This window comes from Octopus sinensis, linkage group LG10, assembly GCF_006345805.1.
Source record: "Octopus sinensis linkage group LG10, ASM634580v1, whole genome shotgun sequence".
Classification (NCBI taxonomy): Eukaryota; Metazoa; Mollusca; class Cephalopoda; order Octopoda; family Octopodidae; genus Octopus; species Octopus sinensis.
Window position 1 is genome coordinate 85233431 of NC_043006.1, and position 25633 is coordinate 85259063.

Here is a 25633-nt window from a genome sequence, read left to right on the forward strand (position 1 = left end):
GGAAATTCTTGTAAACATTCCAGTAAAACTGATATTAAGAATAGAAGAGAAATCGTTGAAATTTATCAAAAAATAATTCCATTATTATTTGAAAGTAAATATGGAGACTTGTTTTTTTTTTATCTGTATATACGTGTTTCTTTCATCTTTTTTTATTATTCAGTATTCTTTGTGAAACTGAATGAAGATATTTGTAGAAACATGCTCTTTTGAATATTTGTTTATCTTTCTGATTCCTCCTCCTACCCCCATACCCTTGTAACACTCACTTTCTTGCACCCTTTTTTCCTTATTTCTATCTGCCTCTGTCTACACTCCTTCGTCTCTCCTTTTCACCCTCTCTCGTAGGTTTGAACTAGTAGATTCTTCACCGTCTTTTGATCCACCGTTTCCTCTTCCCCTCCTTCTACTCTCTCTCTTTCTCTAAAAACGTTTGTCACATGGTCTTCTTGTTTGGTTTTGAGATTAACTTTCTGTCAATATTTTGTTATTTGCCTTATATTATCTTCCATCTGCATCTCCACTTACCTACCTACCTATCTTTCTATCTCTATCTATCTCTCTCTCTCTCCCCGAAGCTATATCCCAGGATCGCCTCATGAGTTTTCTCTTCCAAGGTGAGTTCTCAGTCCACTTTCCTCCACAACAACCCGTTGCTGTGACAACAGCAACCAGACCACCACACTACTTGTTTTGTTACTACCACCCTGTTGTAGTGGTTATCAAGTGTTTTTCCGGATTACATGCTTGATCTGTTGCCATGTTTCGTTTAACCTAGCAACTTGCTAACAAGCACCTCCTATTAAAAACTCCCTTTTCCAACACTAAATTTCCTCACTACCACCACCACCAACAGCTACAATCCTGTAATAATTTCTAAAGTAGATTTATAATCTGAAATTTTTATTGAAATCAGTTGTAAGCATTCTTGCTTTAGAAGTGATTTTTGTGTCTTCATCAAATGTCTTAAAGTTTATTATCAACAATACATAGCTATAATAACTTGAATATTGAAGATCCCTTTTTGATGTAGTACCTGGCTTGATTTATGGGAATAACTGTTAGATAAGGAAAATGTATCCCTCTTAAACTAAGGTACTTAGTTGGGATTTTTGCTTTTTTTTTTAAGAAGGCAATTACCTGTATCTTATGCTCTATTAGGTTTAAAGCACATAATTTTACTCTCTGTGTCATTTTTAGTCTTCAGTTACTGCTCATTTATTTCTTGATATATTTTGGCTCTACAGCTGTCTGTAAGAATATGAATTTAAAATCACTTTTAACTGTAGGTCTTTCTTTTAAATTACAAGACATATAAAAGATATATATGTGTATGTGTATCTATATATATATATATACATACATACACACAGTGCATCAGTGTTTTTGAGGTAATTTGTATCAATTTAGAAAAAGACACATAGCTCATCAAAGAAAAGCTGTATTTGAAGAAATACAAATTAGTACAGACAATCTTGAGAACCCTTTTATTACACCTATTTAAGGAATCCGCTGTTAGCCTCAGCAGCTGCTTTATTAGAGAGTTGGAAGCAATGATATGCCTGAATCAGATAATCTTTATCAATTTTGGACATAGTGCTGGTTATGGTGGACTTAAGAGACTGCATGGTGTTATGGAGATGTTGACTGACCCCTCTCTTGACTACATCCCATACATAATAAATACTCTTGTAGATTGAGGTCTGGTGAGCCAGGAGGCCATGTGTCTGGGAGGCGGCATGACATCTCCCTTGTTGCTAATGACTCCCAGAACTGCTGGGAACTTAGTATGATTGACTGTTGGAACTTCATTCAAGTCTCTGCATAACTATGTGTCTTGTCCTTGGTTTGCCTTTTGGTCCTGATTGTAGTTTTTCTCATTGGAAAACAACCAAAGCATTCTAACCTTGAGGTTTTAATTCGTTTAGCAAGCACTTTGTACAGATTGAACTTTTCTCTCTTGTGACATCCAACATAAACTAACCCCTCTGCATCACATCTTGTACCAGATGTCCTCATGCACAACTCTTCTGATGGTGCATTCTGAAACCTTGAGGTCCTTTGAAATGGCTCTGATTGACTTTTTAATGATTACTTGGAATTTTTTCCCAAAGCTGTGTTTTGAAGTGTTTGGTACATATTGTCTTGTCCAGCTTTGTTTGGAGCACATCCTTTATTTAGGTTAAATGTCTTCCATCTTGCTCTTATTCTCTCTGGGATTTCAGATATCAGCTTCCATATCTTGGTGCATATTCACTGCGTGCCCTAAGCACACATACCCCTTTACCTCCTTGGTTTCATTGTTTCCTACCTCTACTCAGTCTTGTGCTACATCTTTGGATTGCATGTATTTTGTTTTCATGCAGTTCATTTTAAGGAATCTGTTGAGCAATGGATGTCCAGCTCTGTCAGCATGATCTGCAGCTGACCTGTGGTTTCAGTGATCAGTACAATGCCATCTGCAAATCAGAGGTATGGTATTAACTCACCATCATCATCATCGTTTAACGTCTGCTTTCCACGCTAGCATGGGTTGGACGATTTTGACTGAAGGCTGGCGAACCAGACGGCTGCACCAGGCTCTAATCTTGATCTGGCAGAGTTTCTACAGAGTTTAGTGGGTGCTTTTTAGGTGCCACTGACACGGGGCCAGTCAGGCGGTACTGGCAATGACCTCGCTCGAATCTTTTTACACATGCCACTGGCACAGGTGCCAGTAAGGCGACATTGGTAACGCTCGAATGGTGCCCTTCGTTCGTGTTAACTCCACATGTCCAGTCAATACCTCTGATAACCATTTCTAGGTATACACAGAAGCGGTTTAAAGGTATGGTGCCTCCTTGTTTGATGCCCTTCCCAATTGGAACTGTTACTTGAGGATATATACACATACATATATGTGTGTGTGTGTGTGTGTGTATTTACATATGTACCTTAATCCTTAGTTATATCTTTTATATCTCTTGTAAGATTAAAATGGATTATATATATATCAATAAAACACCTTGAATTTAAGTTAAACAGTTTGCTGGAAAATTCTTAGATGTATTTCTGTTTATAAGCTAGTAGATATTTTCTTGGGTTCTTTTTTTAAGTTGGCAAGTGCTTATTATATTCCCAGTAGGTGCAAAAGAATGTAACAAATTCTTTCTTCCCATTACTAAAAAGAAGTATAATTTATTTTTAATTTTCTTTTTTTTTTCCCTAGTAAATAGATGTGATTGTTTTTTTTTTCTTCTTCGATAATCTCAAAAATGGATTATAAAAGTGTATATTATCAGTTTAACTAGAATTTTTTTTTTTATTTACTGTTAATATCCAACCGCTTACAGTAACTTTTTTTTTCCTCTCTTCCAAAATGTTGCAAAAGACAAATACTTTTGTGTATCATTAACTTTTTGTTCTTTCCGAGTGTGCTGATGTAAAACAATATACACAATTATATATTTATATAAACATATCAGCTTCAAAGTAAATTCGTTGCTATATATATTATATATATATACATACACACATATATATATATATATATGTATGTATGTATGTATTTTTAATCCTTCTTTCTAATTGTTCCTTCGTTATTCCAAATAAACATTTATTTTCCATTGTCTTATGATATTGTGACCAAATTCTGTTGACAATCCGGAAATTCATGAGACCTTCGCTGATCCTTGTAACCACTTGTACAAATAATATTCACTGACCTTTTTGTAACCACTATCTAAGCCGTGCAAACCACAAAATTATTTATTTGCCTGCCTGTCTTTGTGTAGGTGTAAGTGCAGCTGTAATGATTACTTTTTTTTTTTTAGTCTTTTTTTACATTTGCAACTTTTGTCCCCTGTTTGCTTGTATACTGCTGTTTATGCTGCTGCTGCCATCTGCTGGTGATTGTCGTAGTCTCTGATGTCACTTCTGGCTGCTGGCCTTTATTTGTGTTACTTTTTTTTTTTTTCATTTTTTTTAATCTCTCACTCTTTTCACATTTGACATCATCTTGTTTTGCAGTTTAGCAATGTTTATATACTTGCAATATTTTTTTTTTGTTTTTCTCCATTTGTTTGGATTCCTTGTTCTTAGCACTTTATTATGGTATATGGATGCATTTGCTCTGCTCTTGTTACACTGAGAAAAATATTGTTGTGAAAGACAACTTTTCAAATTCTGTCATTGGGTTTTATAAACAAACACTGTTTGACAAATCTCTCTTTCCTTACAGTTCAAATAATGTCCCTTCACTTACAGTTCAACAAGCTCCCTTGTCTAACCATATGTCCTAATTTCATTATGAATATGAAGCCCTTTACATTCTGATTTCAAATTCCAAAGTCAATTTTGCCTTTCATCCTTCTGGCATCAGTAAAATAAGTACCAGTTGAGTACTGGGGTCACTGTAATTGATTTACCCTTCCCCTGAAGTTCCTGGCCTTGTGCCAAAATTTGAAATCGTTATCATTTTTATTAAGGCGGCAAGCTGGCAGAATCGTTAGCACGCCAGGTGAAATGCTTAATGGTATTTAGTCTTTCTGTACATTCTGAGTTCAAATTCCACCAAGGTTGACTTTGCGTTTGCCCCCTGATGTAATCTCCAGGGATACAGGCATCCAGCAACAGGACCTCCATAATGCTATGATGGACCGTGAAGTCTGACGTAACATGGTAAATTCCATTGTCTTGACCACGGTCGAACAATGATGATGATGAAGCCCTTTAACTCTTTATTAGTTACCTACACTATATTGGTATTCTAGTTATTACAGTACACCAGTTTACCCTATTTTCAGTGATTCCAGCTAGATGATTGTGGTATGATTGTTAAGTCTGCCCCAAACCTAATGGTTTATCTGGCCAGAACTTACCCCAGTTTCCAAGTTGTTTTGACAAATAAAAATAGAAGACTACCCCCTGTACTGGAAGCTAGTCCATTCAGAGTTAACCCGCTGGTATTCATTTTCAGATGAGTGGACTGAAGCAATGTAAAATGATGTGCCTTACTCAAGAACACACCATACTACCCATTCCAGGAGTCAAACGGGCCATGAGCCATAACATCATGTAGATGTAGGCACAATAGTGTCTTTGGCTTTCCCATTGTGATTCAGTTTTTTTCATTGGACTATTCCCAGAAGTCAGCAGTTTTGTCTTGTGTTACTAGTTACAAACTGTTGTGGAAGCTGTAGGCTTAGAATTACATCACATTTATTTTGTTTTTTCTATTTTCTAAATTCAGTCAATTTATAATTATTATTATTATAATTAAGACACTGAGCTCGCAGAATCATCAGCATTCCAGGAAAAATGCTTAGCAGCATTTCGTCTGTCTTCATATTCTGAGTTCCAATTCCGTCGAGGTCAACTTTGCCTTTCATCTTTTCAGGGTCGATGAAAAAAGTGCCAGTCAACTTGTTGGGGGCAATCAACTTTTCCCCTCCCCCAAAATCTCAGGCCTTGTGCCTATAGTATAATGGATTATTATTATTATTATTATTATTATAACAGCAAACTTACAGAATCATCAGCATCTTCACATTCTGAGTTCAAATTCTACCAAGGTCAACTTTGCTTTTAATCCTTTTGGAATTGATAAAACAAGTACCAGTCAAATACTGGGGTCAATGTAATCGACTATCCCCCGCCTTCAAATTTCAGGCCTTGTGCCTATAGCAGAAAGGATTATTATTATTATTATCATTATTATTAAGGTGGTGAGCTGACAAAATTGTTAGCACTTTGGGAAAAATGCTTAGCAGCTTTTTGTGTTTTTACATTCTGATTTCAAATTTCAAAGTCAACTTTGCCTTTCATCCTTCTGACATCAGTAAAATAAGTACCAGTTGAGTACTGGGGTCACTGTAATTGATTTACCCTTCCCCTAAAGTTCCTGGCCTTGTGCCAAAATTTGAAAACGTAATTATTTTTATTAAGGCGGCAAGCTGGCAGAATCGTTAGCACGCCAGGTGAAATGCTTAATGGTATTTTGTCTTTCTGTACATTCTGAGTTCAAATTCCACGAAGGTCGACTTTGCCTTTTATCATTTCAGCGTCAATAAATTAAGTACCAGTGAAATACTGGGGTTGATGTAATTGACTATCCCTTTCCTCCAAATTTCAGGCCTTGTGCCTATAATAGAAACGATTATTATTATCATCTTCATCAAATTAATATTAAATTCTCACTTTCCTGAGTGATTGGCAATTTTTTCTTTTTTTTTTTTTTGTGATGAAGATAGTTGAAAAGTTGTCTTTCCTGTTTCAACTTTTGTATTTCTGTAGAAACAGCATTTGTTGTTTATTTAGTAGTTTGTTTGTAAATATTATACAGATTTTTTTTCCACCATTTAAAAAAAAATTATGTATTTATTTTGCTTGGCATAACAGCAAAAACATCACTCTGAAAGCACCATGGAAATATTTATTTCTCTTGTATGATGATAATAATAACTCATAATTTGTTTCATTTATTTCTTGTGTGTTTGTATATATATATAATTACCTGATTGTTAAAATTCTTATTATTATTATGTGCAGGTGGCTGGAATTCAATTTGAATCCCCCACCCCCACCTTGTATTTCCTACATGCACCAATGCCATTAGTTATCTAAGACATTCCATATAGATCTCACTAGATAGGACTGCAGTGAAATTATGGATAACTATTCTACTTAGTAATATGAGATAAAGTAAACCAATACAAGACCATAGCATATATATGTATTATGTGTGTGTGTATATATATATATATATATATATATATATATATAATGTGTATACATATATGTACATGTATGTATGTGTGTGTGCATATTTGCATTTGTATGTACGCATGTCTATGTATGTATATATATATAGATAGATAGAGAGATTGATATACATAGATATAAATGTGTATATATATATATATATATATTCATAAATATAGTGTACATATATATATATATATATATATATTGTATGTATATGTACAACCCATGCCAGCATTAAACATGAACATTAAATGAAAAAAATTATCCATCTGCATATTTTACATATATGTGTGCATATGTTAATACAGACGCACATATGCATGTGTGTGTACATGAGTATATATGTATATATACTCTCATACACACACACACACACACACTCAAACGCACATGTTTATGTTGAAAAAGTAGTTTTTATTTTTAATTATGGTTTCTCTTTATTTATTCTGTCAATTTGAAATAGAATCCATTTTGAAGTACTTACAGTCCTTTGTCAATGTATATTTCTTATAACTGGATAAGATTTCAAGTTGTTTGCCAATTGCCACTATATTTTTCCCCTCTCCTTCTTCCTATCATAACACAGTGGTAACATCAAAGCTAATTGAATAAACTTCCTCCATCTCACTATTTCCTAATTTATTACTTAATTTATATTAGTTTCCTGTCGTTAAGGCTGTCGATGTTTTGGGTTTTATATTTTTCCATTTGCTTTTTAGGTTTTTTTTTTTTTCTTAAGACAAATTACTGCTGTTCAGTTTCATGTGGTCTCATTGCTTTCTTACCTCATTAGTTTTTACCTTATTTGGGCCTCACTCAGGCACTAAGAAACTACTAAAAATTTCATAGTTATTAATGACTAGGAATTTTGATATTTTTATATTTGTGTAAGAAAAACAAATATGGAATGTGTGTATTCTGTACACCATTGTCTTTAATCATTGATTAAAATTTCATACTTCGAAACCTTCTTCAAGTTAACTTAATCTAGAAGGATTGTCTCCCCTATGACAGCTAACCACAAGGGGAGACCACGTGTGTATATACATATATATGTTTATATATATATATATATGTATGTATGTATATATATTATATATATATATATATATATATATATATATATATATATATATAGGGAGAGTTTACGAAAAAAACAAAAGACGAAGACAGGTGGTGTACAAAACAAGCAGATGTATTAGTATAATGCTCAGGAATAGAAAAAGTTTTACATTTCGAGCCTACACTCTTCTACAGAAAGGGACACAGTAAAAACAAGGAGAGAAAAAATGTGTGTAGTGGCTAACGATCTATCACACACACACACACACATGTTTTTATGTACATATATATGGATGTACTTTGAAATTTTCAAAATCTTTATACTGTATAGGAAAAAGATATATTAAATGTGTATATTCCATACACTGGAATGGTGGAGGGGACAGGTGGAAGAGGAGATTAGGAGGGTTGGTATGAGAAAGGAGAACACCCAAAACCGGGTGAGTGGTGTGAGGGCGGTTACTATGGCATTGAGGTAGATCTGGCCACCCCTGTTAACAGGTACAAAACCCGGATTTAAAACACTGGATGATGATGATGATGATGTCTTAAATCATTGATTAAAATTTCAACCTTCCAAGCCTGTCTCAATTTAATCTCAATGGGATTGTCTCTCCTTTGACAGCCAACCACCAGGGGTACACTTATGTAGTAATTTGTGTTTTATTTCAAGGCATAACAAAAAAATATTTCGGGTGTTAGCTAATTGATTTTGTTAATTATAACATATGTTGGCAGTGCTGATAGACCTCTGTTGCTCAATAATAGGGATTCAGGTGGTCTAAGTGGCTGAGCATTCCACAGGCATGTGTACTCTTAATATAATTCTTGAGCAGAACCATCATAACAATACTATGTGTTATATCTAAAGCTACGTTTGTCTGTCTCTCCTGCAATTTAACATTTTATTAAGTTTTATTGTTTTGGTTTTTTTTCTCATAATCATATTGGTGTCTCTGTATCTAACTTTTAAAGCCAATTGAGGAATATAGGATAAAATTTTATTTTGTCAAGAAATTGAGAGAAAAATTTTGTTAGTATATTTCTGTTGAAAATTTCTGTCTTTATTTCAATTAATTTTGGAAATAATGAAGAATTTAGTAAAATGACTAATGCCATTATGAAGCTGGTGTTTAGAGCAAATTTACATTCAGTTTTGATGGAGGGTTTTAATTTAGATAATTTACTAAACTGGAAGAAATTTTGTTTTGTTGTCTCGCTCCAGTTCATCAGGAAATAAAACACCTCTCCAAAGGAATTCTCTGACCTGGAAGGATTTTATTTCTGGTATGAATTTCATTTGGTTATCATTTAACACCTGTCCCAGGTTGCCCCTGATTGAATAGATTTATGATCAAAGACATTCTGTTTTCTAATCAGGTATGATCACCCATGTGTCACAAAATGTAATCCAAACTTGTGGTCATTGGAAGCTTGTTACTAAATGACCCAATCTAACTGCAAATAGCCATTCTTAGAAAATATTAATGACCAAATCCCATCCTTGCTAATTTTATTCTTCAGAAAATATATTTCAAGATATTCATGGTGTTTCTGCATAAAATTTTTAAAGATTCTAAAGAATTGTAATGTTAATGAAATATTGCTTAGAAACATATAGTTTTGAGTTTAAAAAGTTTACTCTAGATTTTGACTTTTCCTTCATTTTTTGTAAGTTGAAATTTCTTTTTACTTTTTTGGTTTTCTCTTAATTTTGGTATTAAATTTTATGCATGACAAAATCAGTTTATATATACATATATAGTTGTGTGTGTTTAAAGATATTTACAAGCACACCTCAGGTAGAATAAGGTAAACAGCTCTTCTCACAGGATTACCTTTTCCTGTCTCAGGTGCACTTGTAAATGTTGTATACATAGTTTATATTAAAGATTACTAATATAAATTATGACTTTTATTAATCTTGATTTATATTCAGTGGCGGACTGGCCAGCTTGCCTGATGGCAAGTGGGCCCCTGCACCACTAGAATTCATATATGGGGGCCCATGTTAGTATCTAAGGGGCCCATCTCCTCAAGTTAGAGAATTTTTTATTCACTCCTGGAAGAACACATTATTTCAGCCTGGCTGTGCTTGTAGACAGTTGAAAAGAATACGTTTGACAAAAAAAAAAATTAAATGATAGCATTGTAGTTCTGGGTGGGCTTCCTTAGTCTCCTGGCAACCAATATTTTTAGAACCAGTCTGCCACTGTTTATATTAATTTATAAATCTTAACCATTTATATATATAAAAAAAAAGATTTTTTGTGGCCATTGCCAGTACTGCTTGACTGGCCCTCGTGCCGATGGCACGTAAAAGCACCCACTACACTCTCGGAGTGTTTGGCGTTAGGAAGGGCATCCAGCTGTAGAAACTCTGCCAGATCGAGATTGGAGCCTGGTGCAGCCATCTGGTTCGATAGTCCTCAGTCAAATCATCCAACCCATACTAGCATGGAAAGCAGATGTTAAGCGATGATGATGATGATGATATATATATATATATATATATATATATATTTACACACATACATACATACATAAATACCAAGATAAAAATGACAAACAACTTTTATATATATATGTGTGTGTGTGTGTAGATATGAATGTATGGGTATGCATTTGGATATACAAACAGAGGAAAAAATACATAATACATACAGTAGAGTTTTACATAATCATTCACAGCTAATGTTTGCTCTGTCACTACACCTTTTTTTTTTTTGTACATATGCATTCACTGAATTGACAAGCACACGCACATATACTAGAGGATTTTATTACTCAATGGGAAGTTGTGTATTTTGATACGAGAATATGTCAGTTGCTCTCTATACACATCTTTCAAGAGTTGTTTGTCATATATATATATATATCAGCTTGGCGTTAGGAAGGGCATCCAGCTGTAGAAACACTGCCAGATCAGACTGGGCCTGGTGCAGCCTTCTGGCTACCCAGACTCCAGTTGAACTGCCCAACCCATGCTAGCATGGAAAGCGGATGTTAAACGATGATGATATCAGAGTAAGCACATAAATGTGAAACAAGGTGGGGGAAAAAGAGTACTCAAATATCAGTGGTAGATTAATATGCTTTATTGAAAAGCAGCAGAAATATCACAAAAACTGTTAGTTTCACGTTCCCGTTCGTCAGACAGTTTTGTTAGATTCTAACAAAATTGTTCGACGAACGGGAACATGAAACTCTGAGTAACAGTTTTTGTGATATTTCTGCTGCTATTCAATAAAGTATATATATATATATATATATATATAGGTATGTTGGTGCAAACAGGGAAATAGAACTCAAAATATAAGTATATGTATAATTTTATTAATATTTAGCAGAAGTAACAGAGTTTTTTGTTACTATATATATTTATTTTGGCTGAACCAGTCTTTTGCTTCTCTGGAGTTTTAACTCATGACTCATAACTTGCCTGTAGGCCCTGTGAATGCAGAAGAAAGATTCCTCACTAGAAATTGACTCAGCCAAACTAAAAATCTTATTTGATCTCTGCCATAGTATTGAGTACTCTTTCTTCTAACACTAAGCATACACACATATCATCATCATCATCATTTAACATCCATTTTCTGTGCTAGCACGGGTTGGACAGTTCAACCGGGGTCTGGGAAGCCAGGAGGCTGCACCAGGCTCCAGTCTGATCTGGCAGTGTTTCTACAGCTGGATGCCCTTCCTAACGCCAACCACTCCGTGAGTGTAGTGGGGGGCTTTTTACGTGCCACCGGCACAGGTGCCAGGGGAGGCTGGCAGTGGCCACGATCAGTTGATGCTCTTTACATGCCACTGTAATGTTTATATATATATATGTATATACACACACACACTAGCATAGCTAGAGGCAGCAGTCTGACCCAGGCACTACTTTTGTTGGCGGCCTGGGGGCAGTAAACAAAGGGCTTCCCTGGGAAGCATACACTCCAGCTAGGGTATATATATATATATATATATATATATATATGGTTGCTAAAGGCTGGTTAGAAAACTTAGGTGCTTATTGCTTCTAAAATCATTGAGAGGAGGTTCAAGATTATATTTTTTTTTTTTCCTCTTTTATTTTCTAAAAACTAGTCTATTTTTAAATTTACAGGCACTAGTTTATCAGGAATTGTATCAATAATGATGTTCTCACAGGAAAGAAACTATGATTTCAGAAAGATAGTTTTGGATCTCACATACTAATACTAATACATAGTCATATTTACTGATTCCTTTCTTGTTCAAAGTTAACGATCCCGTTGTATTTAAAGAATATGAAATATCTCTCTTCTTCACTCTCTCTTATATATTTTTTTTGTCTTTTAGTCTTTGTAATCGTGTTGAAAAAGTAGTTGCAATGTATGTAGTTTGTTCTGTTATCAGCAGTTTAGCATTATAAAGTTTAGTTTAGTTTTTGTTTTATTTTGATTTTTGCTTTGTTTTTTTCATTCAGCTCCTTCAGAGTAACAGAAAGAACATCTATCACTTCTCACTGATCAAAAGCTGAAAAGATTTTGAAAATTCTAGTCTTAAAATTACTTAGCCACTAATTTTCTTTTCCCTAAAAGTACATAAGAATTTATGAATTTATTTGATATTTCTTGTAATGTAACCTTGACTATAAACATACTTTTAATTAAGGGATACATTTTTGTCTATTAATCAAACATTTCTATTATGTTATTTTTTTTATAAGTCCTTTTTTTTTCCAGTTAATTAATTACAGCTAATTGATATTTATTTGTAAATTAGCTACCAATGAGTGTGCAGCCACTGGAATTTTTTAAAGTTTATATTTTATTTTATTTTATTTTCATAATATGGTTATGTGATTTATAGCTTAGATAGATATCTTGTACTATTCTCTTGGCCAGCATATTATATGCTTATCTCCAGCCTTTCTGGCCAATCATAATGGCAGAAAGTGAACTGTAGCTAAAGAATTCAATTGCTAAAAGGTAATGATCTTTTCAAAGTTAAACTTTTAGTAGATCCACCCACACATTGAAACAAACAAAAGAAATAATAATAATAATTGAGGTAAAATATGATGGGTTGGAATGGAATTGTTTCAGTTTACCGTTTGTCTGGTGAGAACATTTATCCTTTGTGATTATGATGGCTTTTTTTAATAATGATATGCTTACTTTAACAGGGAAAAAAATTGCCATAACAGCGGAACGTCTTTCAAATATTTTCCTGCCAATCTCAAAGAAACAATATTCTCATACGTTTAATTTTTTTTTCTCTCTTTGTTCTATGAGTCTACAGTTTTTCTCTTCTTATTTTGAATCTTTTTACTTGAAATCACAAGACAAGTTTATTGGTTCTCTCTCTATCCTGAGGTGCTGCATGAAAAAAAAAATATTTGGCAATACTGTAGAATTTAGATTTGTAGCATTTCTTACAGTAGTAGTAGCATAATATAGAGTAGTTGTTTCTGAAGATAAATATTTTAAAAAACAGCATTCCTTGAAAGAAATTGTTTTGCTGTTTCTGTATTTAGTCTTATAAATTTTATGAGGTTGTATATATATATACATACACACAGGGTGGGCCAAATGTCATGAAAGGAAATTTCAATTTTTTTTTTTTGTAAGTTATGTGATTTTTCACATCTATATACACTTTATAATATATGTGTATATGTATGTATGTATATACTAGATGACGTACCCAGTAATTCCCGGGAAAATGGGGCTTATCCCTTGATTCTGTTTTCATAATTGTTTCACTAATCCAATAACAATACAATGTAGCCCTTAAAACAGATTTTGTGCATTTATGTGTATGTATATATGTGTATATAACATGTATATATGTATATATATAGCTTAGTATGTATGTATATATATGATATCATAGTATTGCAAAATCTCTTTTGACTTTTAGTCCATCTTGTGTGTGTGTATAAATATTAAATATGTACATATATATTTTGTTATCATTCTTGAAAATATATATCTTTAATGTCTGATTTTTATTAATTTATTTAGTTTAAGTTATTAAAGAAACATAAAGTCATTGAACTAATGCAAATGATGGTACCCCATCATCATGCCATTCAATTAATTGACAATGACCTCTATCTAGATTGACATGTAATTTATTGGTAATATAGCTATTGTAAGATTTATTCTCACTTATTTTATCTGCTTTTTGTTTCTCCAGTTTATTGATATTTTTATAGTCCAAGCAATCAGTTGTTTGCCAAAAAGTTTATTTTTCTCTCTTTATAATGTTGGATAGCCCAAAACCCCTTCTACGCAACCCTCTCTTTCTCCTTTCCATTCTATCCCCATCTTACTTTTCTCAATAACCCCTAACATTATCCTTTCCATTTCTCCCTGTTCCCTAACATACTATTCCCCTAGTTAATGACTATTACTCTGTTACTCTCACTGCTATCATCCTTCCCAATTACAAATCTGTCCCTCTCATCTTACTTCACCGACCCACCAAAACTAGAAACATCACCCACTCTGTCTTCTTAGTTGGGACCCACATTAGGCCTTGCAAGTTACAAGGTGATCCTCATGAGAAAGGTACCCAGTACACTCTGTAAAGTGGTTGGCATTTGTAATGTACATCCACTCATGGGGTAACCACGTATCTCCTGTTCAGCAAGACACCTGTTACTGCCTCTCTATAATACTTTCATCCCTCAACACCTGACACAAAACCACCTCCCTCAATGCTACACTCCCACTCAGTTGAGTGGAGTCTTGTCTTGCAAGTTAGTTAATGAGCTCACTGGTCCCAATGCCTCAAAAGAAAAGCTCTTAGTACACTCTGTAAAGTGGTTGGTGTTAGGAATGTGCATCCAGCTCAAGAAACCATTGCTAAAGTTGATATTGGACCATGACACGGCCCTATGGTTTATCAGATCCTGTCAACCATCCAACCCAACATGGAAGCTGGATGTTAAATTATGATGATGAGGATGATGATTATGATGATGTTTGTGACAGGCCTTCAGGAGAGCAGTGACAGTTACTCAACACTTTACATTGGTCAAACATTTGCTTAATAAACAACAATCCCTGTACATACTTTCTCTCTCATACTGTTTGCTCTGCAATGGTTAGTCCTCATTACTTTGTAAGGAGCTTTGAGCTGGTTTCTTAGTTTCTCTGGCATATATATATATTCCTCCCTAGACAGAATGCTGGTCCATTGCAGGATTATTCATTTTTACCAGCCAAGTGGACTGAAACATGAAATGAAGTGTTTTGCTTAAAAATACAATGCATTGCCCTGTCCAGGAATCTTATGATCACAAGTCAAATACCCTAGCCACTAAGCCATGCAAGTCCACTTGCTCTACAATGCATTACATTAATTACATGCAAGGGTTATCAGAAGTTTTAATTTAACACAAAAATAAATAGATTATCAAAGAACTGTCAACAATTTGTTGATTTAAAAAGATGATGGCATCACTGATTGCTTTCTTGGATAAATTAATTTTTTGATAATGATATTACTATTTAATTATTTGATATCTTTTCTAAAGTTTTCCCTTTTTTTCCCCCTTTTTTTCTGTGTCTTCAAAGGTGGTCAACAACCGACCTATGTGAACATGACAGACCTAGCTCATATGGCTGCTGAAAAGCAACGCAAGCAAGAACAGCGCAAAGAACAGCGTGAATCCAAACTGATGAGTAAATCCCAAACCCAATCTCCTTGTGAGCAGAAAGATAGTAAAGAGCAGAAGTCACAGGTGCCGCTTCTTCTATTTCCAGCCATTGTCACAATTTCAAACGTTATCTTATGATTGTAACATTAGTGTTTTTCTCTTCCAGGATACTCCTTTTTTTTTTTAAATCTTTTTCTTTTGAACTACTGTCTTTTTTTTTTTCTCTCAGTATTTATTGATTACATCCAAAGATCTATTGCTTTGCCGATAATACTTTAGTTATTGTTCTTGCCGTTTCACCAGATATGAAATTTCATGGTCTTGTTCTTTTAGACTTATAGTTCTGATTCCAGAACTTAGTCATTAGAATTAGAGACAGAAAATTCTTGACTACAATATTTTGTCTCTGATGAAATGTAAAGCTGTCCAGTTAGTTCGAGTTCTGAATGACCAAATATAAAAATATATATTAACATTTAAAGCCTAAAAAGCTATTGAAAGTTATTTACACTCTACTTATTTCTATTCTTCAGTAAATCCCAACATGTATGTATGTATATATATATATATATATATTATATATATATATATATATATATATATATCTTTAATTTTATTTGTTAGGGAATAAAAATTCCAGCATAACAGGGGTTCAAATTATTCTCAATGAAGAAATATAAATTTTCATTTAGAGATAGTAAAAAATTAAAATATAGTTTTTAGTATTGAACAATGATAAAGTGATATAAGGGCCTGATGATTGGGGTTACATTTTAAAAAGGGTTCCAGCAAAACACAGAGTGGTTTAGGAACCGGAAATGTACCTCATGAAACACGTGTAGCCAAGTTATAAAACAGTATGTATTTAAAATAAAAATTCTTTTTTATGTGGTGAGATGAAGGGGCCTACTATCTCGAAATGAATATATATATATATATATATATATATATATGTTCTCTTTTTGCTAATATTTGTTTTCAAAGTAACTGTTAAAAAATAATAATACTCAAAAAGAAAAAGGAGAGAAAAAAGTGAAAGAAACCTTTTGAATTCTTCTTAGATGAGATCTTTGCTAGCTTTATTAAGAAGGTAGTCACAGTTTCTACACATCTTCTCCTTTACTGGACAATACTCTTTGATTGTTTTAAGTTGCAGCTGCATCCATTTCTATCATTTCTTTGAATCTGCAATTTTCATCTGTTTCTCATTTCATGATGGCTATTTAAGTTTGGCTTTGTTTCGTTTCATTTTTTTTTTCTCTGAGCTATATATTATAGTATTGTGCTTAACAAATAATATGAAAATTATAGAAAAAAATTATATATATATATATATATATATATATATATATATATATATATATATATATATATATATATATATTTATATATATATAGTAGAACTCAATGCAGAGATGGGGAGTAATTTTTATTGCTAAAGCAATGTAAGTCAACATATTGTGTGTGAGCTACCATTGATTTCATGATCTTAGTCTTTCTATATAGTGTTATTCAGTAATTAATTATCTAATTAGCCTCTTGTAATATTTTCATTACATATATCTAGGAATCCTTATTTTGGGTTAAAACTGGTTTACCAGGTGGCCAGATATTTCTTGGGGTTTTATCTTTTGGGGGATTTTTTTGTTGTTTTTTTAAACAGTTGTTAATTTCTCATTAATCTAGGTATTGATAGAATATGATTGATTCTAATTATTTGTCATGTGATTGCCATTGATTATATCCATATCCAAAGGTAAAAATGGTGCTAGGAAGCATTCTGCAAAGTAAATAGACATACTGTAGGTTCCTTGTCTATTAATTGCTTCGATAATCTATTAATCAAAGGTTTGCAATTCCTTATTTCATATATTTGAAGCCACCCCACCTCACCACCCACATACCCTGCCATATGATCAAAATAATGTTGCCCTGTCGATTTTGAAACTTTATAAGTAAATTTTTTTTAAAAAAACAATTTTTTAATGTGAACTATTTGGCTGGTATTAATAATTATTGTTGTTGTATAAGTTCACCCTCACCATCTCTTTTCTCTTGCTCTCCAGTTGAAGAAGCCATGTATCTCCTTTTCAGCAAGACGCCTATTCCTATCCCTTTATCATTCTTTAATCCAGTGGTTCTCAACCAGGATCCATATGGCCCTTGGGGATCCAATATAAGAAGATTCTTTGTTAAAATTTATGAGCAATAAACTGCTTATATTTTAACAATACACCAAATATTAAATTTTTTTTTAATACAATTCCTAATAATATCTAATAATAAAACTAGAATAGGATTTTTTAAACATTGAATAGCTATGAGGGTCCACCAGAGTAAAATACCATCCAAAGAGAATTCATAGATGAAAAATGGTTGAGAACCACTACTTTAACATCTCAAGTTATTTGAAACTCAGCCTTAGATCACGGTAACTGAATGCAGTAAAATGTTCCCTTGATGATCCATTGCAGTTAAGCATCCAAAAGCTATAGGAGCATCCAGTGCTGAGTTTAAGCTAACTGCAATGGTGATACATATGTCAGGACTTGTAATTTATACTTGTGTTCATCTTAATTTTCCACTACATAAGCTCTATATATCATAACTATTAAGTACAGTTGTTGACTAACCACCATACTGGAAGCTGATTGGATAATGATAACTTATGTGGAGCTCTAACTTGTACAATAACAGTTGTACCCCTAATTATACAGAAAAAATACACACATGTTTATATAGTGGTGAGTTGTCTGAGTTGTTGGATCATCAAAAATCAAAGACCAGTTTGGTACTAGGATCAGTGATATCAACTTACCTACCATCCCTTCAAAATTGATGGCCTTATGCTTAAAATAAAATTGGTTGTTTTAAGGGCTCCAAATTGGTTGAATTGCTAAAGTGTCAAGAAAGAAAAAAATGTATTTGTTCATTCTGAGTTCAAATTCCACTGAGGACAACTTTGCTTTTCATCACTCCAAAGTGAATAAAATAAAGTACTAGTATGGCTGGTATTGATGTATCTCCTCCTTTTAAAACTTCTGGCCTTTTAACTAAATTACAAATATATGTTGTTGTTGTCAGTATTTAAGGCAGCAAGCTGACAGAATCGTTAGCACACCAGATGAAATGCTTAGTGGTGTTTCATCTGCTGCTACGTTCTGAGTTCAAATTCCACTGAAGTCGACTTTGCCTTTCATTCTTTCGGGTTGATAAATTAAGTACCAGTGAAACACTAGGGACAACGTAATTGGTTTACCCTGCCCCTGCCTCCAAATTTCATACCTTGTGCCTACAGTAGAAAGGATTATTGTTAGAGCATTAGACAAAATGCTTAGCAGTTTTTATGTCTTTATGTTCTGGATTCAAATATCAGTTTTGCCTTCCGTCCTTTTGGGATCGATAAGATAATTACTAGTTGGGCTCAGGGAACAATATAAACAAGTAACTACCTCCTGCTAAAATTGCTGGCCTTGTTCCAAAATTAGAAACCATTATTGTTAATACTTCTACTTATATTATTACAGTGAATTCCTTTGAGTTTTAGGCAAGCCCCTGGTGATCCAAAAATCTTCATTTCTGCTTTAGTCTCTCCTGGCTGAAACTATTTTATTTCCTACATTGGTAAAATTCCCTCTGGAATGACACCAATATCATTTCCTTTTATTTTTTTTTTTTTCCTTTATATTCAAACCATCTGAGCTTTTATAGCTATGTACAAACATTATCATTACATGTCAGATTTTTTTTTTCCCACTGATTTTCATTGATTTTTATCATTAAGTCTCTTGCTACTGCCTTCTGCCAGTTCTCTCCCTTGTTTCGTCTCAGTTTGTCAAGCTTCTAACCAATCAATGCAAATACACTTCTTTGCTCACTGTTCTGGCATGCTTAATAATTTTTTTCTTTTTTGTTTTTTTTTAATCTTTCTTTCTCGTTTTTGTTATTTTTGAAAATGTTTAATTTTTAATTCTCTCTTATGCTGGATTTTTCATATTTTTGTTCTGGCATGCAGTTTTTCGTTTAATTTTAAACTGACTTCTTTTCTTACTTTGTTTTTCTGGAATGAAATGTGACTAAATTCTTTGACTCTTTGAAAATTAGAAGGGGGATAGGAGAAAAAGAAAAAAAATGCAGTCATAAGAAAAGAAATAAATGAAGAATGAATTTATCACAACGCTTCTATCATAAAAATAAGTTTCTACAAGTTTTTTTTTTTTTTTTCTTAATACTTATCTTTGGCTAAACTGTTCCATATATTGTCAGATTCATAATACATTAGAATGGTTCAAATCCATCGTGGCTGTCCAAGATATTTGAGTCAATATGATTAATTTAAACTTGTTATTACCAAAAGGGTTAAATTGATCACACCATTGAAATACACTGCCCTTGTTTTAATTATTTTTTTTAATAATGAAGAATTTATTAAAATAATTTTGTCGTTATTAAGCTGATATTGGAACATAAATCAACATAAGATTTTAAAGGAAGGTTTAGATCACTTTAAAACAGGTGTTTGATAAAGATCCAAGCGCAATCTCAAGCAGATTAATATCAAAAGCCAGAACTGAAGTAGGCAAGAAAGGGTTTGTTATTCTAGTGGCACTTGAGAAAGTATTAAGAGATGCATATTTATTATTGAGTTTTATTTTCCTTCCTTAATTTTTCTAAATCTTTAGATGTGTAGAAGTAAATATTGTGGAAATCTTCAATCTTTTTGTTCTCTACAGTTGAGACTGTGGGTGCAGTATGGCTGAGTGGTTAAGAAGATTGGTTTGCAAACATAAGGTCGCAGGTTCAATCCCAGTGTGTGATATCTTGAGCATATATAATTTTCTATAGCCTTGCATTGACCCTTATCTTGTGAAGGAAGTAGGAAAGACAGGAACTGTACGGAAGCCTGTCAGGTGGATTGTACCTGTAATTGGAAAGGTACCACCTTGTCATTGCAGATTCAATTCCACTGCATGATATTTTGGACATTGTGATTTTCCACAGCCTTGCATCAACCCATACCTTGTGAGGGAAACAGGGAAGGCGGAGAGAGTACAGAAGCCTGTCAGTTGGGTTGTACTTGTAATTGGAAAGGTACAACCTTGTCACACACTTATGTGGAAAACTCAGTCACGTATACATTAATTCAGGAGCAGGTAATTCAGTAGATCAAACAACTGTACTCATTGTCAAACAGTGATCCACCACCACCACCACCACTACTACTGCCACCGAAGTTTAGATTAGGAATATTCACTCTATTATTTCTATCAACATACCATTCAGTTAACATCATAAAGATACAGCTCAGTAATTCATATAGCGCGTAGTGTGTGTGTGTGAATAAAAGAATTTACTCAACGTTTCTCTGCTTCATTTAACTTCAGCTATTTTCCAGCAGCAGTAAAAACTATAGTAGTCGCTTTTACCTTCATTTCTCCTGTTTTCTTTTGCCCAAAAGGCATTCTGAATTTTATATTTTCAGAAAAATTTTCTGTCAATCAATATCATTTTATTTTGAAACCTCAGTCATCGGATGTAGTTCACTAATGTTTTCTTCTTTGGTTGTTTTTTTTTCTTCTTCTTTTCTTGATCTCAATCTTAAATCATGGAATCAAATCAGGGTTATTTGAGGAAGAAAAAAAAAAGCAAATTGCTAAGTAAATTAATTTACAGTATTTTGGTATCTTGGCTTTTAGCAATTGGTTTCGATAAATTAGGATCAGGTTTATTATCAATTTGATAAAGTGGATTAATAAATTGAGTCATTAGAATAATGAGAACTCAATTTTAAATGATTTGAGGATATATTTGAAAAGTAATAACAAAAAAAATAAAGAATACAGTAAATGCAGATTATTATTATTATTATTATTATTATTATTATTGAGTGAAAGAGCAGTGCATAACATCAAAGTGACACTGGGGTAAAATATATGAAGCCCAGTATATCCACCATGACTACCCGTCTGATAAGGGTACACTAGGCACATGCATCACAACCATATGTGTGCGACATGGTGATCTCATATCAAGATAAACAGTGCATGACCTTGCGGGTGGGGCCCAGTTGGAATTTTCTTCTGGCCGAGTAACCCATCCCGCTCAAAAGGTCCCTGAATAAGGGTTGTTTAAGGATGTTGAACGAAACACCCATGTTTCCAGAGGTGAATTATTCAAACCCCAAAGAATCCTTCTCAACACATGGCTATGATGCTCCCCCACTACTTCTGCTTGTGATCAGAGATGCAGATATCGTCAGCCACTAAGGGACATGCTCAACTGGTTACAGTCAAATAACTGACAAGCAAATCTGTGGTATTGAGCAGAAAATTTACTGTAACCCATCTTTTATACCAAGACAAAATAATATACATGATAACACTTCCAATCAGTTAAGATCAGAAGCCATGAGAGCCACTGCCTGGTACTGCATCAGGGCATTTATTATTATTATTATTATTATTATTATTGGTGAGCTGGCAGAATCATTACAACACTGCACAAAGTGCCTAACAGCATGTTTTTGCCACCTGTTCTGAGCACATACGCTACCAAAGTACTAATTGATGGAATCAACTTGCACCCTCCCCTAAAATTTGCTGGCCTTGTGTCAAAATTATTAACCAATATCTCAACTTTATCTTCTGTAAGAAAAGAAATGCTAAAAGCATACTGAGAGAATAGTAAAAATAGTAAAGACAAATAGGTTCTTAGAATGCAGTAAAGGTATAAATTGAATAACCAGTGTTCTTAATTTATTCCAATGCCACATTGTGACATGCACACCATTTTTACTATTTTTGGTGTTTTATTTCTCTATCATAATGCTTCAAGCAAATTACAGCAGACATCTTGAACTGAGAGAATATATGTGTATGCCTGAGTGTGTACTGATATTAGAATAGAATTAGCTTCCATCAAGTTTCCAGGGATATATTTCCAAAAATGTTCATATTATTCAAAACTATGGTACATATTCTGTATAGCTATTCTGCTTTCCATGTGCTAAAAGTTATCCTTTTTTTTTTTACTTATCTCAATTTTTTTTTGTTTTTTCAAATATTTAACAATTATTTTGTTAAATCAGATATAAAGTAATTAGTATTCTTTCTACTAGTCTTTTCTTTAACCATTAAACATTTTTTAAATTAAAATAAACTAAACAAAAAAAATCAAAGAACTTCTTACTTACTATGTTCAAATCTTTTGCCAGCATCATAAATCTGAGTTTGCTTATGTTAACAAATCACCTTTCTTTCTTCCTCTCTTTCACTCTCTTCTTACAATTTTTTTTTTCTTACACATTTTTTTTTTTTTTCGTTCTGTGCATCCATTTTTCATCTTCTCTGCTGATATATATCTCTCCCACATGCAGTCTTTGTTGGATTTGCTCGACATTCAGGAGGCAATCAGGGACTTAGAAAACTGTACTGCTGCTCTACACAGCGACTACGATGATGACACCGACTCAGATTCGGTTACAAGTCAAAAGGGTTCTAACCAGGCAAGACTGATCACCTCCATACTTAACAATCTCCTCCTCCTCCTCCTTCTTTTCCTCTTCAGTGTTGTTTAATCATTTAGTCATGTTACTACTACTATTACTTATATACATATTGCTGGGCTAACAACACACTGCAGCAGCTGCAACAATGTCCGCTTTGAGCACATTTCACCAGGGTCACCACAAATATCTTGCCCTTTTTTTTCCTTCCTGCATGCTAATGTCTTTGCTATTGACAAAAAATTGAAGCCACTCTTTCTTGAGGAAATGTTCCTTAAATTCTCTAACTGCAGATTTTAAGGGTAGCAGGGGTGTTTGATCCAACAGCGTCAACTTATGTTAGGCATATTTTCATGATAGCTAACCCTTTTGTTTTCAGATTATTCAATCAGATGTAAAGTTTATTTATTCACAATGTCTTAAATTAATAATGTATTATCTCATAGCTTCAAGATTTCAGTAATGCAGTTGTTTAGTCTTTAGAATGACATTGTCGGTTAAGTGTCAAAGGTTACATCTGGTTGGTTTAAACATAAAACCAGTAGAATATTTTGACCAGATGTGGCTAATTTTAAATGTGAAAGTGTTAAATGCTACTATTTAAAAAGGAAAACAAAATTATAGTATCTGGTCAGTGCAATTACATTGGCCTATGTAATTAAGGCCTATGTACAGAAAAAGCCCTGTGAGTGGATTTGGTAGACAGAAACTGAAAGAAGCCCATCATATATATGTTTATATTTATGTGTGTGTGTCTGTTTGTTCCCACCACCATTGCTTGACAACCGATGCTGATGTGTTTATGTCCTTGTAACTTAGTGGTGTGGCAAAAGAGGCCAATAAAATAAGTATTGGGCTAAAAAGAATAAGCCCTGAAGTCGATTTTTTTTTTTACTAAAATCCTTTAAGGCAGTGCTCCAGCATGGGCCACAGTCAAATGACAAACAAGTAAAAGGATAAAAGATTATCTTGAAGAAATGCCATTAGGAAATGTCCCCTTCGTTTTTGCGGTTTCACAAACAACTGTTCTTTGTGGAATAACCTTTTCGTTTTATCAGTTCAGTGTAAGAGAACAAATACGACATAGCTTCACATTTGAGGATATCCATTTGGATATATTCAAATGGTTTTGGCTGCATGGCTAAGAAGCTTGTTTCCCAGTTATGTGGTCTCAGGTTTGGTCCCACTGCACAGTACCTTGTGTGAGTGTCTTCTGCTATAGCTCCAGGCTGACCAAAGCCTTGTGTGTGGAAACTGAGAGAAGTCCATCAATAATGCATATATATATATATATATATATATATATATATATATATATATATAACATATGTAAACAGACTTATTTTTGTTTTTGGAAATGTCAAATGTGTATCGTATTATACAGACAAGAAAGTAATATTTTGGACATAGTATAACCATGAAAACAACAGAAAAATTGGGTGTTTTACCCTTATGTGATGGAAAAAGTTGTCAGTGTTCAAAATATTGTTTTTTCTGTCTGTATGATATATATATATATGGTTGCGTGTTTGGGGGTACCCTTGTCCTGACATTTGATGGCTGTAAATGGGCAACACTATCATACATGTAATGTAGTTTGTTTCTAGCCCCCCATGAAAGGCTTGTCTGGTCATAGGAAATAATCCCTCACTTGCAAACAAGTGAGGGTTGGTGACAGGAAGGGCATCAGGCCATAGAAAATCTGCCTCAATAAATTTCATTGACCCATGCAAGCATGAAAAAGTGAACATTAAAATGATTTTGGTGATGAAAACAATAACGCTGAGAAATTTCACTGATTTAACGTTGTCTAGTTGATATTTAGACAAAAAAAATTTTTTTTAAACCCGTGGATAAAACCTTCTGCCAAATATTTTATTCCTTCGTTGTTATTGATAAACTGTACTGTTTGAGCACTTGAAAATGTTCGCGGTTAAATCAAGAAAGTGTGGCTTTAGTTTATTGTTATGCTCAGCAGAACACACTCTAGTTCATTTATTGCATGATAAATAAGCTTTGTACATGGAATGTCTGTATGCCTATATATATATATAGCCTTCATCAGCAATATTTATATCGTAAATAACTCCATGATTGCTATACACACAGATATAATTTGTAAACACATTATCAATCATACTCCAATTTGCAGTCAACAACAAAACAAAAAAAAAAGCACCAATTTAAAATTCAAGGTTGGAATGTTTTCAAATTAATTTTTTTAAAAGTTGTTTTTATGGAAACATTTTATAGAAAAAGTTTATGATTATAAAAAGAACTAATAACCATATTAGGTACAACATATATAGCAAAACCTGAATAAATATATCACGATTTGGAGTGTTTTATAATTATGTGGTAAAAAAATAAAATTTAAGAAGCTTGCTTTGCGACCACATGGCTTCAAGTTCAATCCCATTGCACGACACCTCAGGCAAATGTCTTCTATAGACTCAGACTGACCAATACCTTTCAAATAAATTTGGTAGATGGAAACTGTATGGAATATCGTGTGTGTATATGTCTTGGTGTTTTTCCTCCAATGCTTAACAACTTCTGTTGGTATGTTAATGTTCATGTAACTTAGCAGTTCAGCAAAACAGACCAGTAAAATAAGTTCCGAACTTTAAAAGAAGTACTGGGGTAAATTTTATTGACTAAATCCATCAAGGTAGTGC

At 33.4% G+C, this 25633-nt stretch overlaps 1 protein-coding gene across 33 annotated transcripts in view; it reads left to right on the forward strand.

Moving 5' to 3' along the window:
- LOC115216372 (protein MTSS 1) overlaps nucleotides 1-25633 on the forward strand; it is a 337421-nt gene that overhangs the window by 272521 nt on the left and 39267 nt on the right. For 30 of the 33 annotated variants that reach the window (XM_036506884.1, XM_036506899.1, XM_036506878.1 and 27 more), the window contains 3 exons: nucleotides 579-617; nucleotides 15369-15535; nucleotides 22827-22955. In XM_036506884.1, the coding sequence (XP_036362777.1) occupies nucleotides 579-617; nucleotides 15369-15535; nucleotides 22827-22955 (335 nt within the window). The remainder of the gene's footprint in view (nucleotides 1-578; nucleotides 618-15368; nucleotides 15536-22826; nucleotides 22956-25633) is intronic. The other 3 variants (XM_029785641.2, XM_029785647.2, XM_036506895.1) reach the window with 2 other exon arrangements.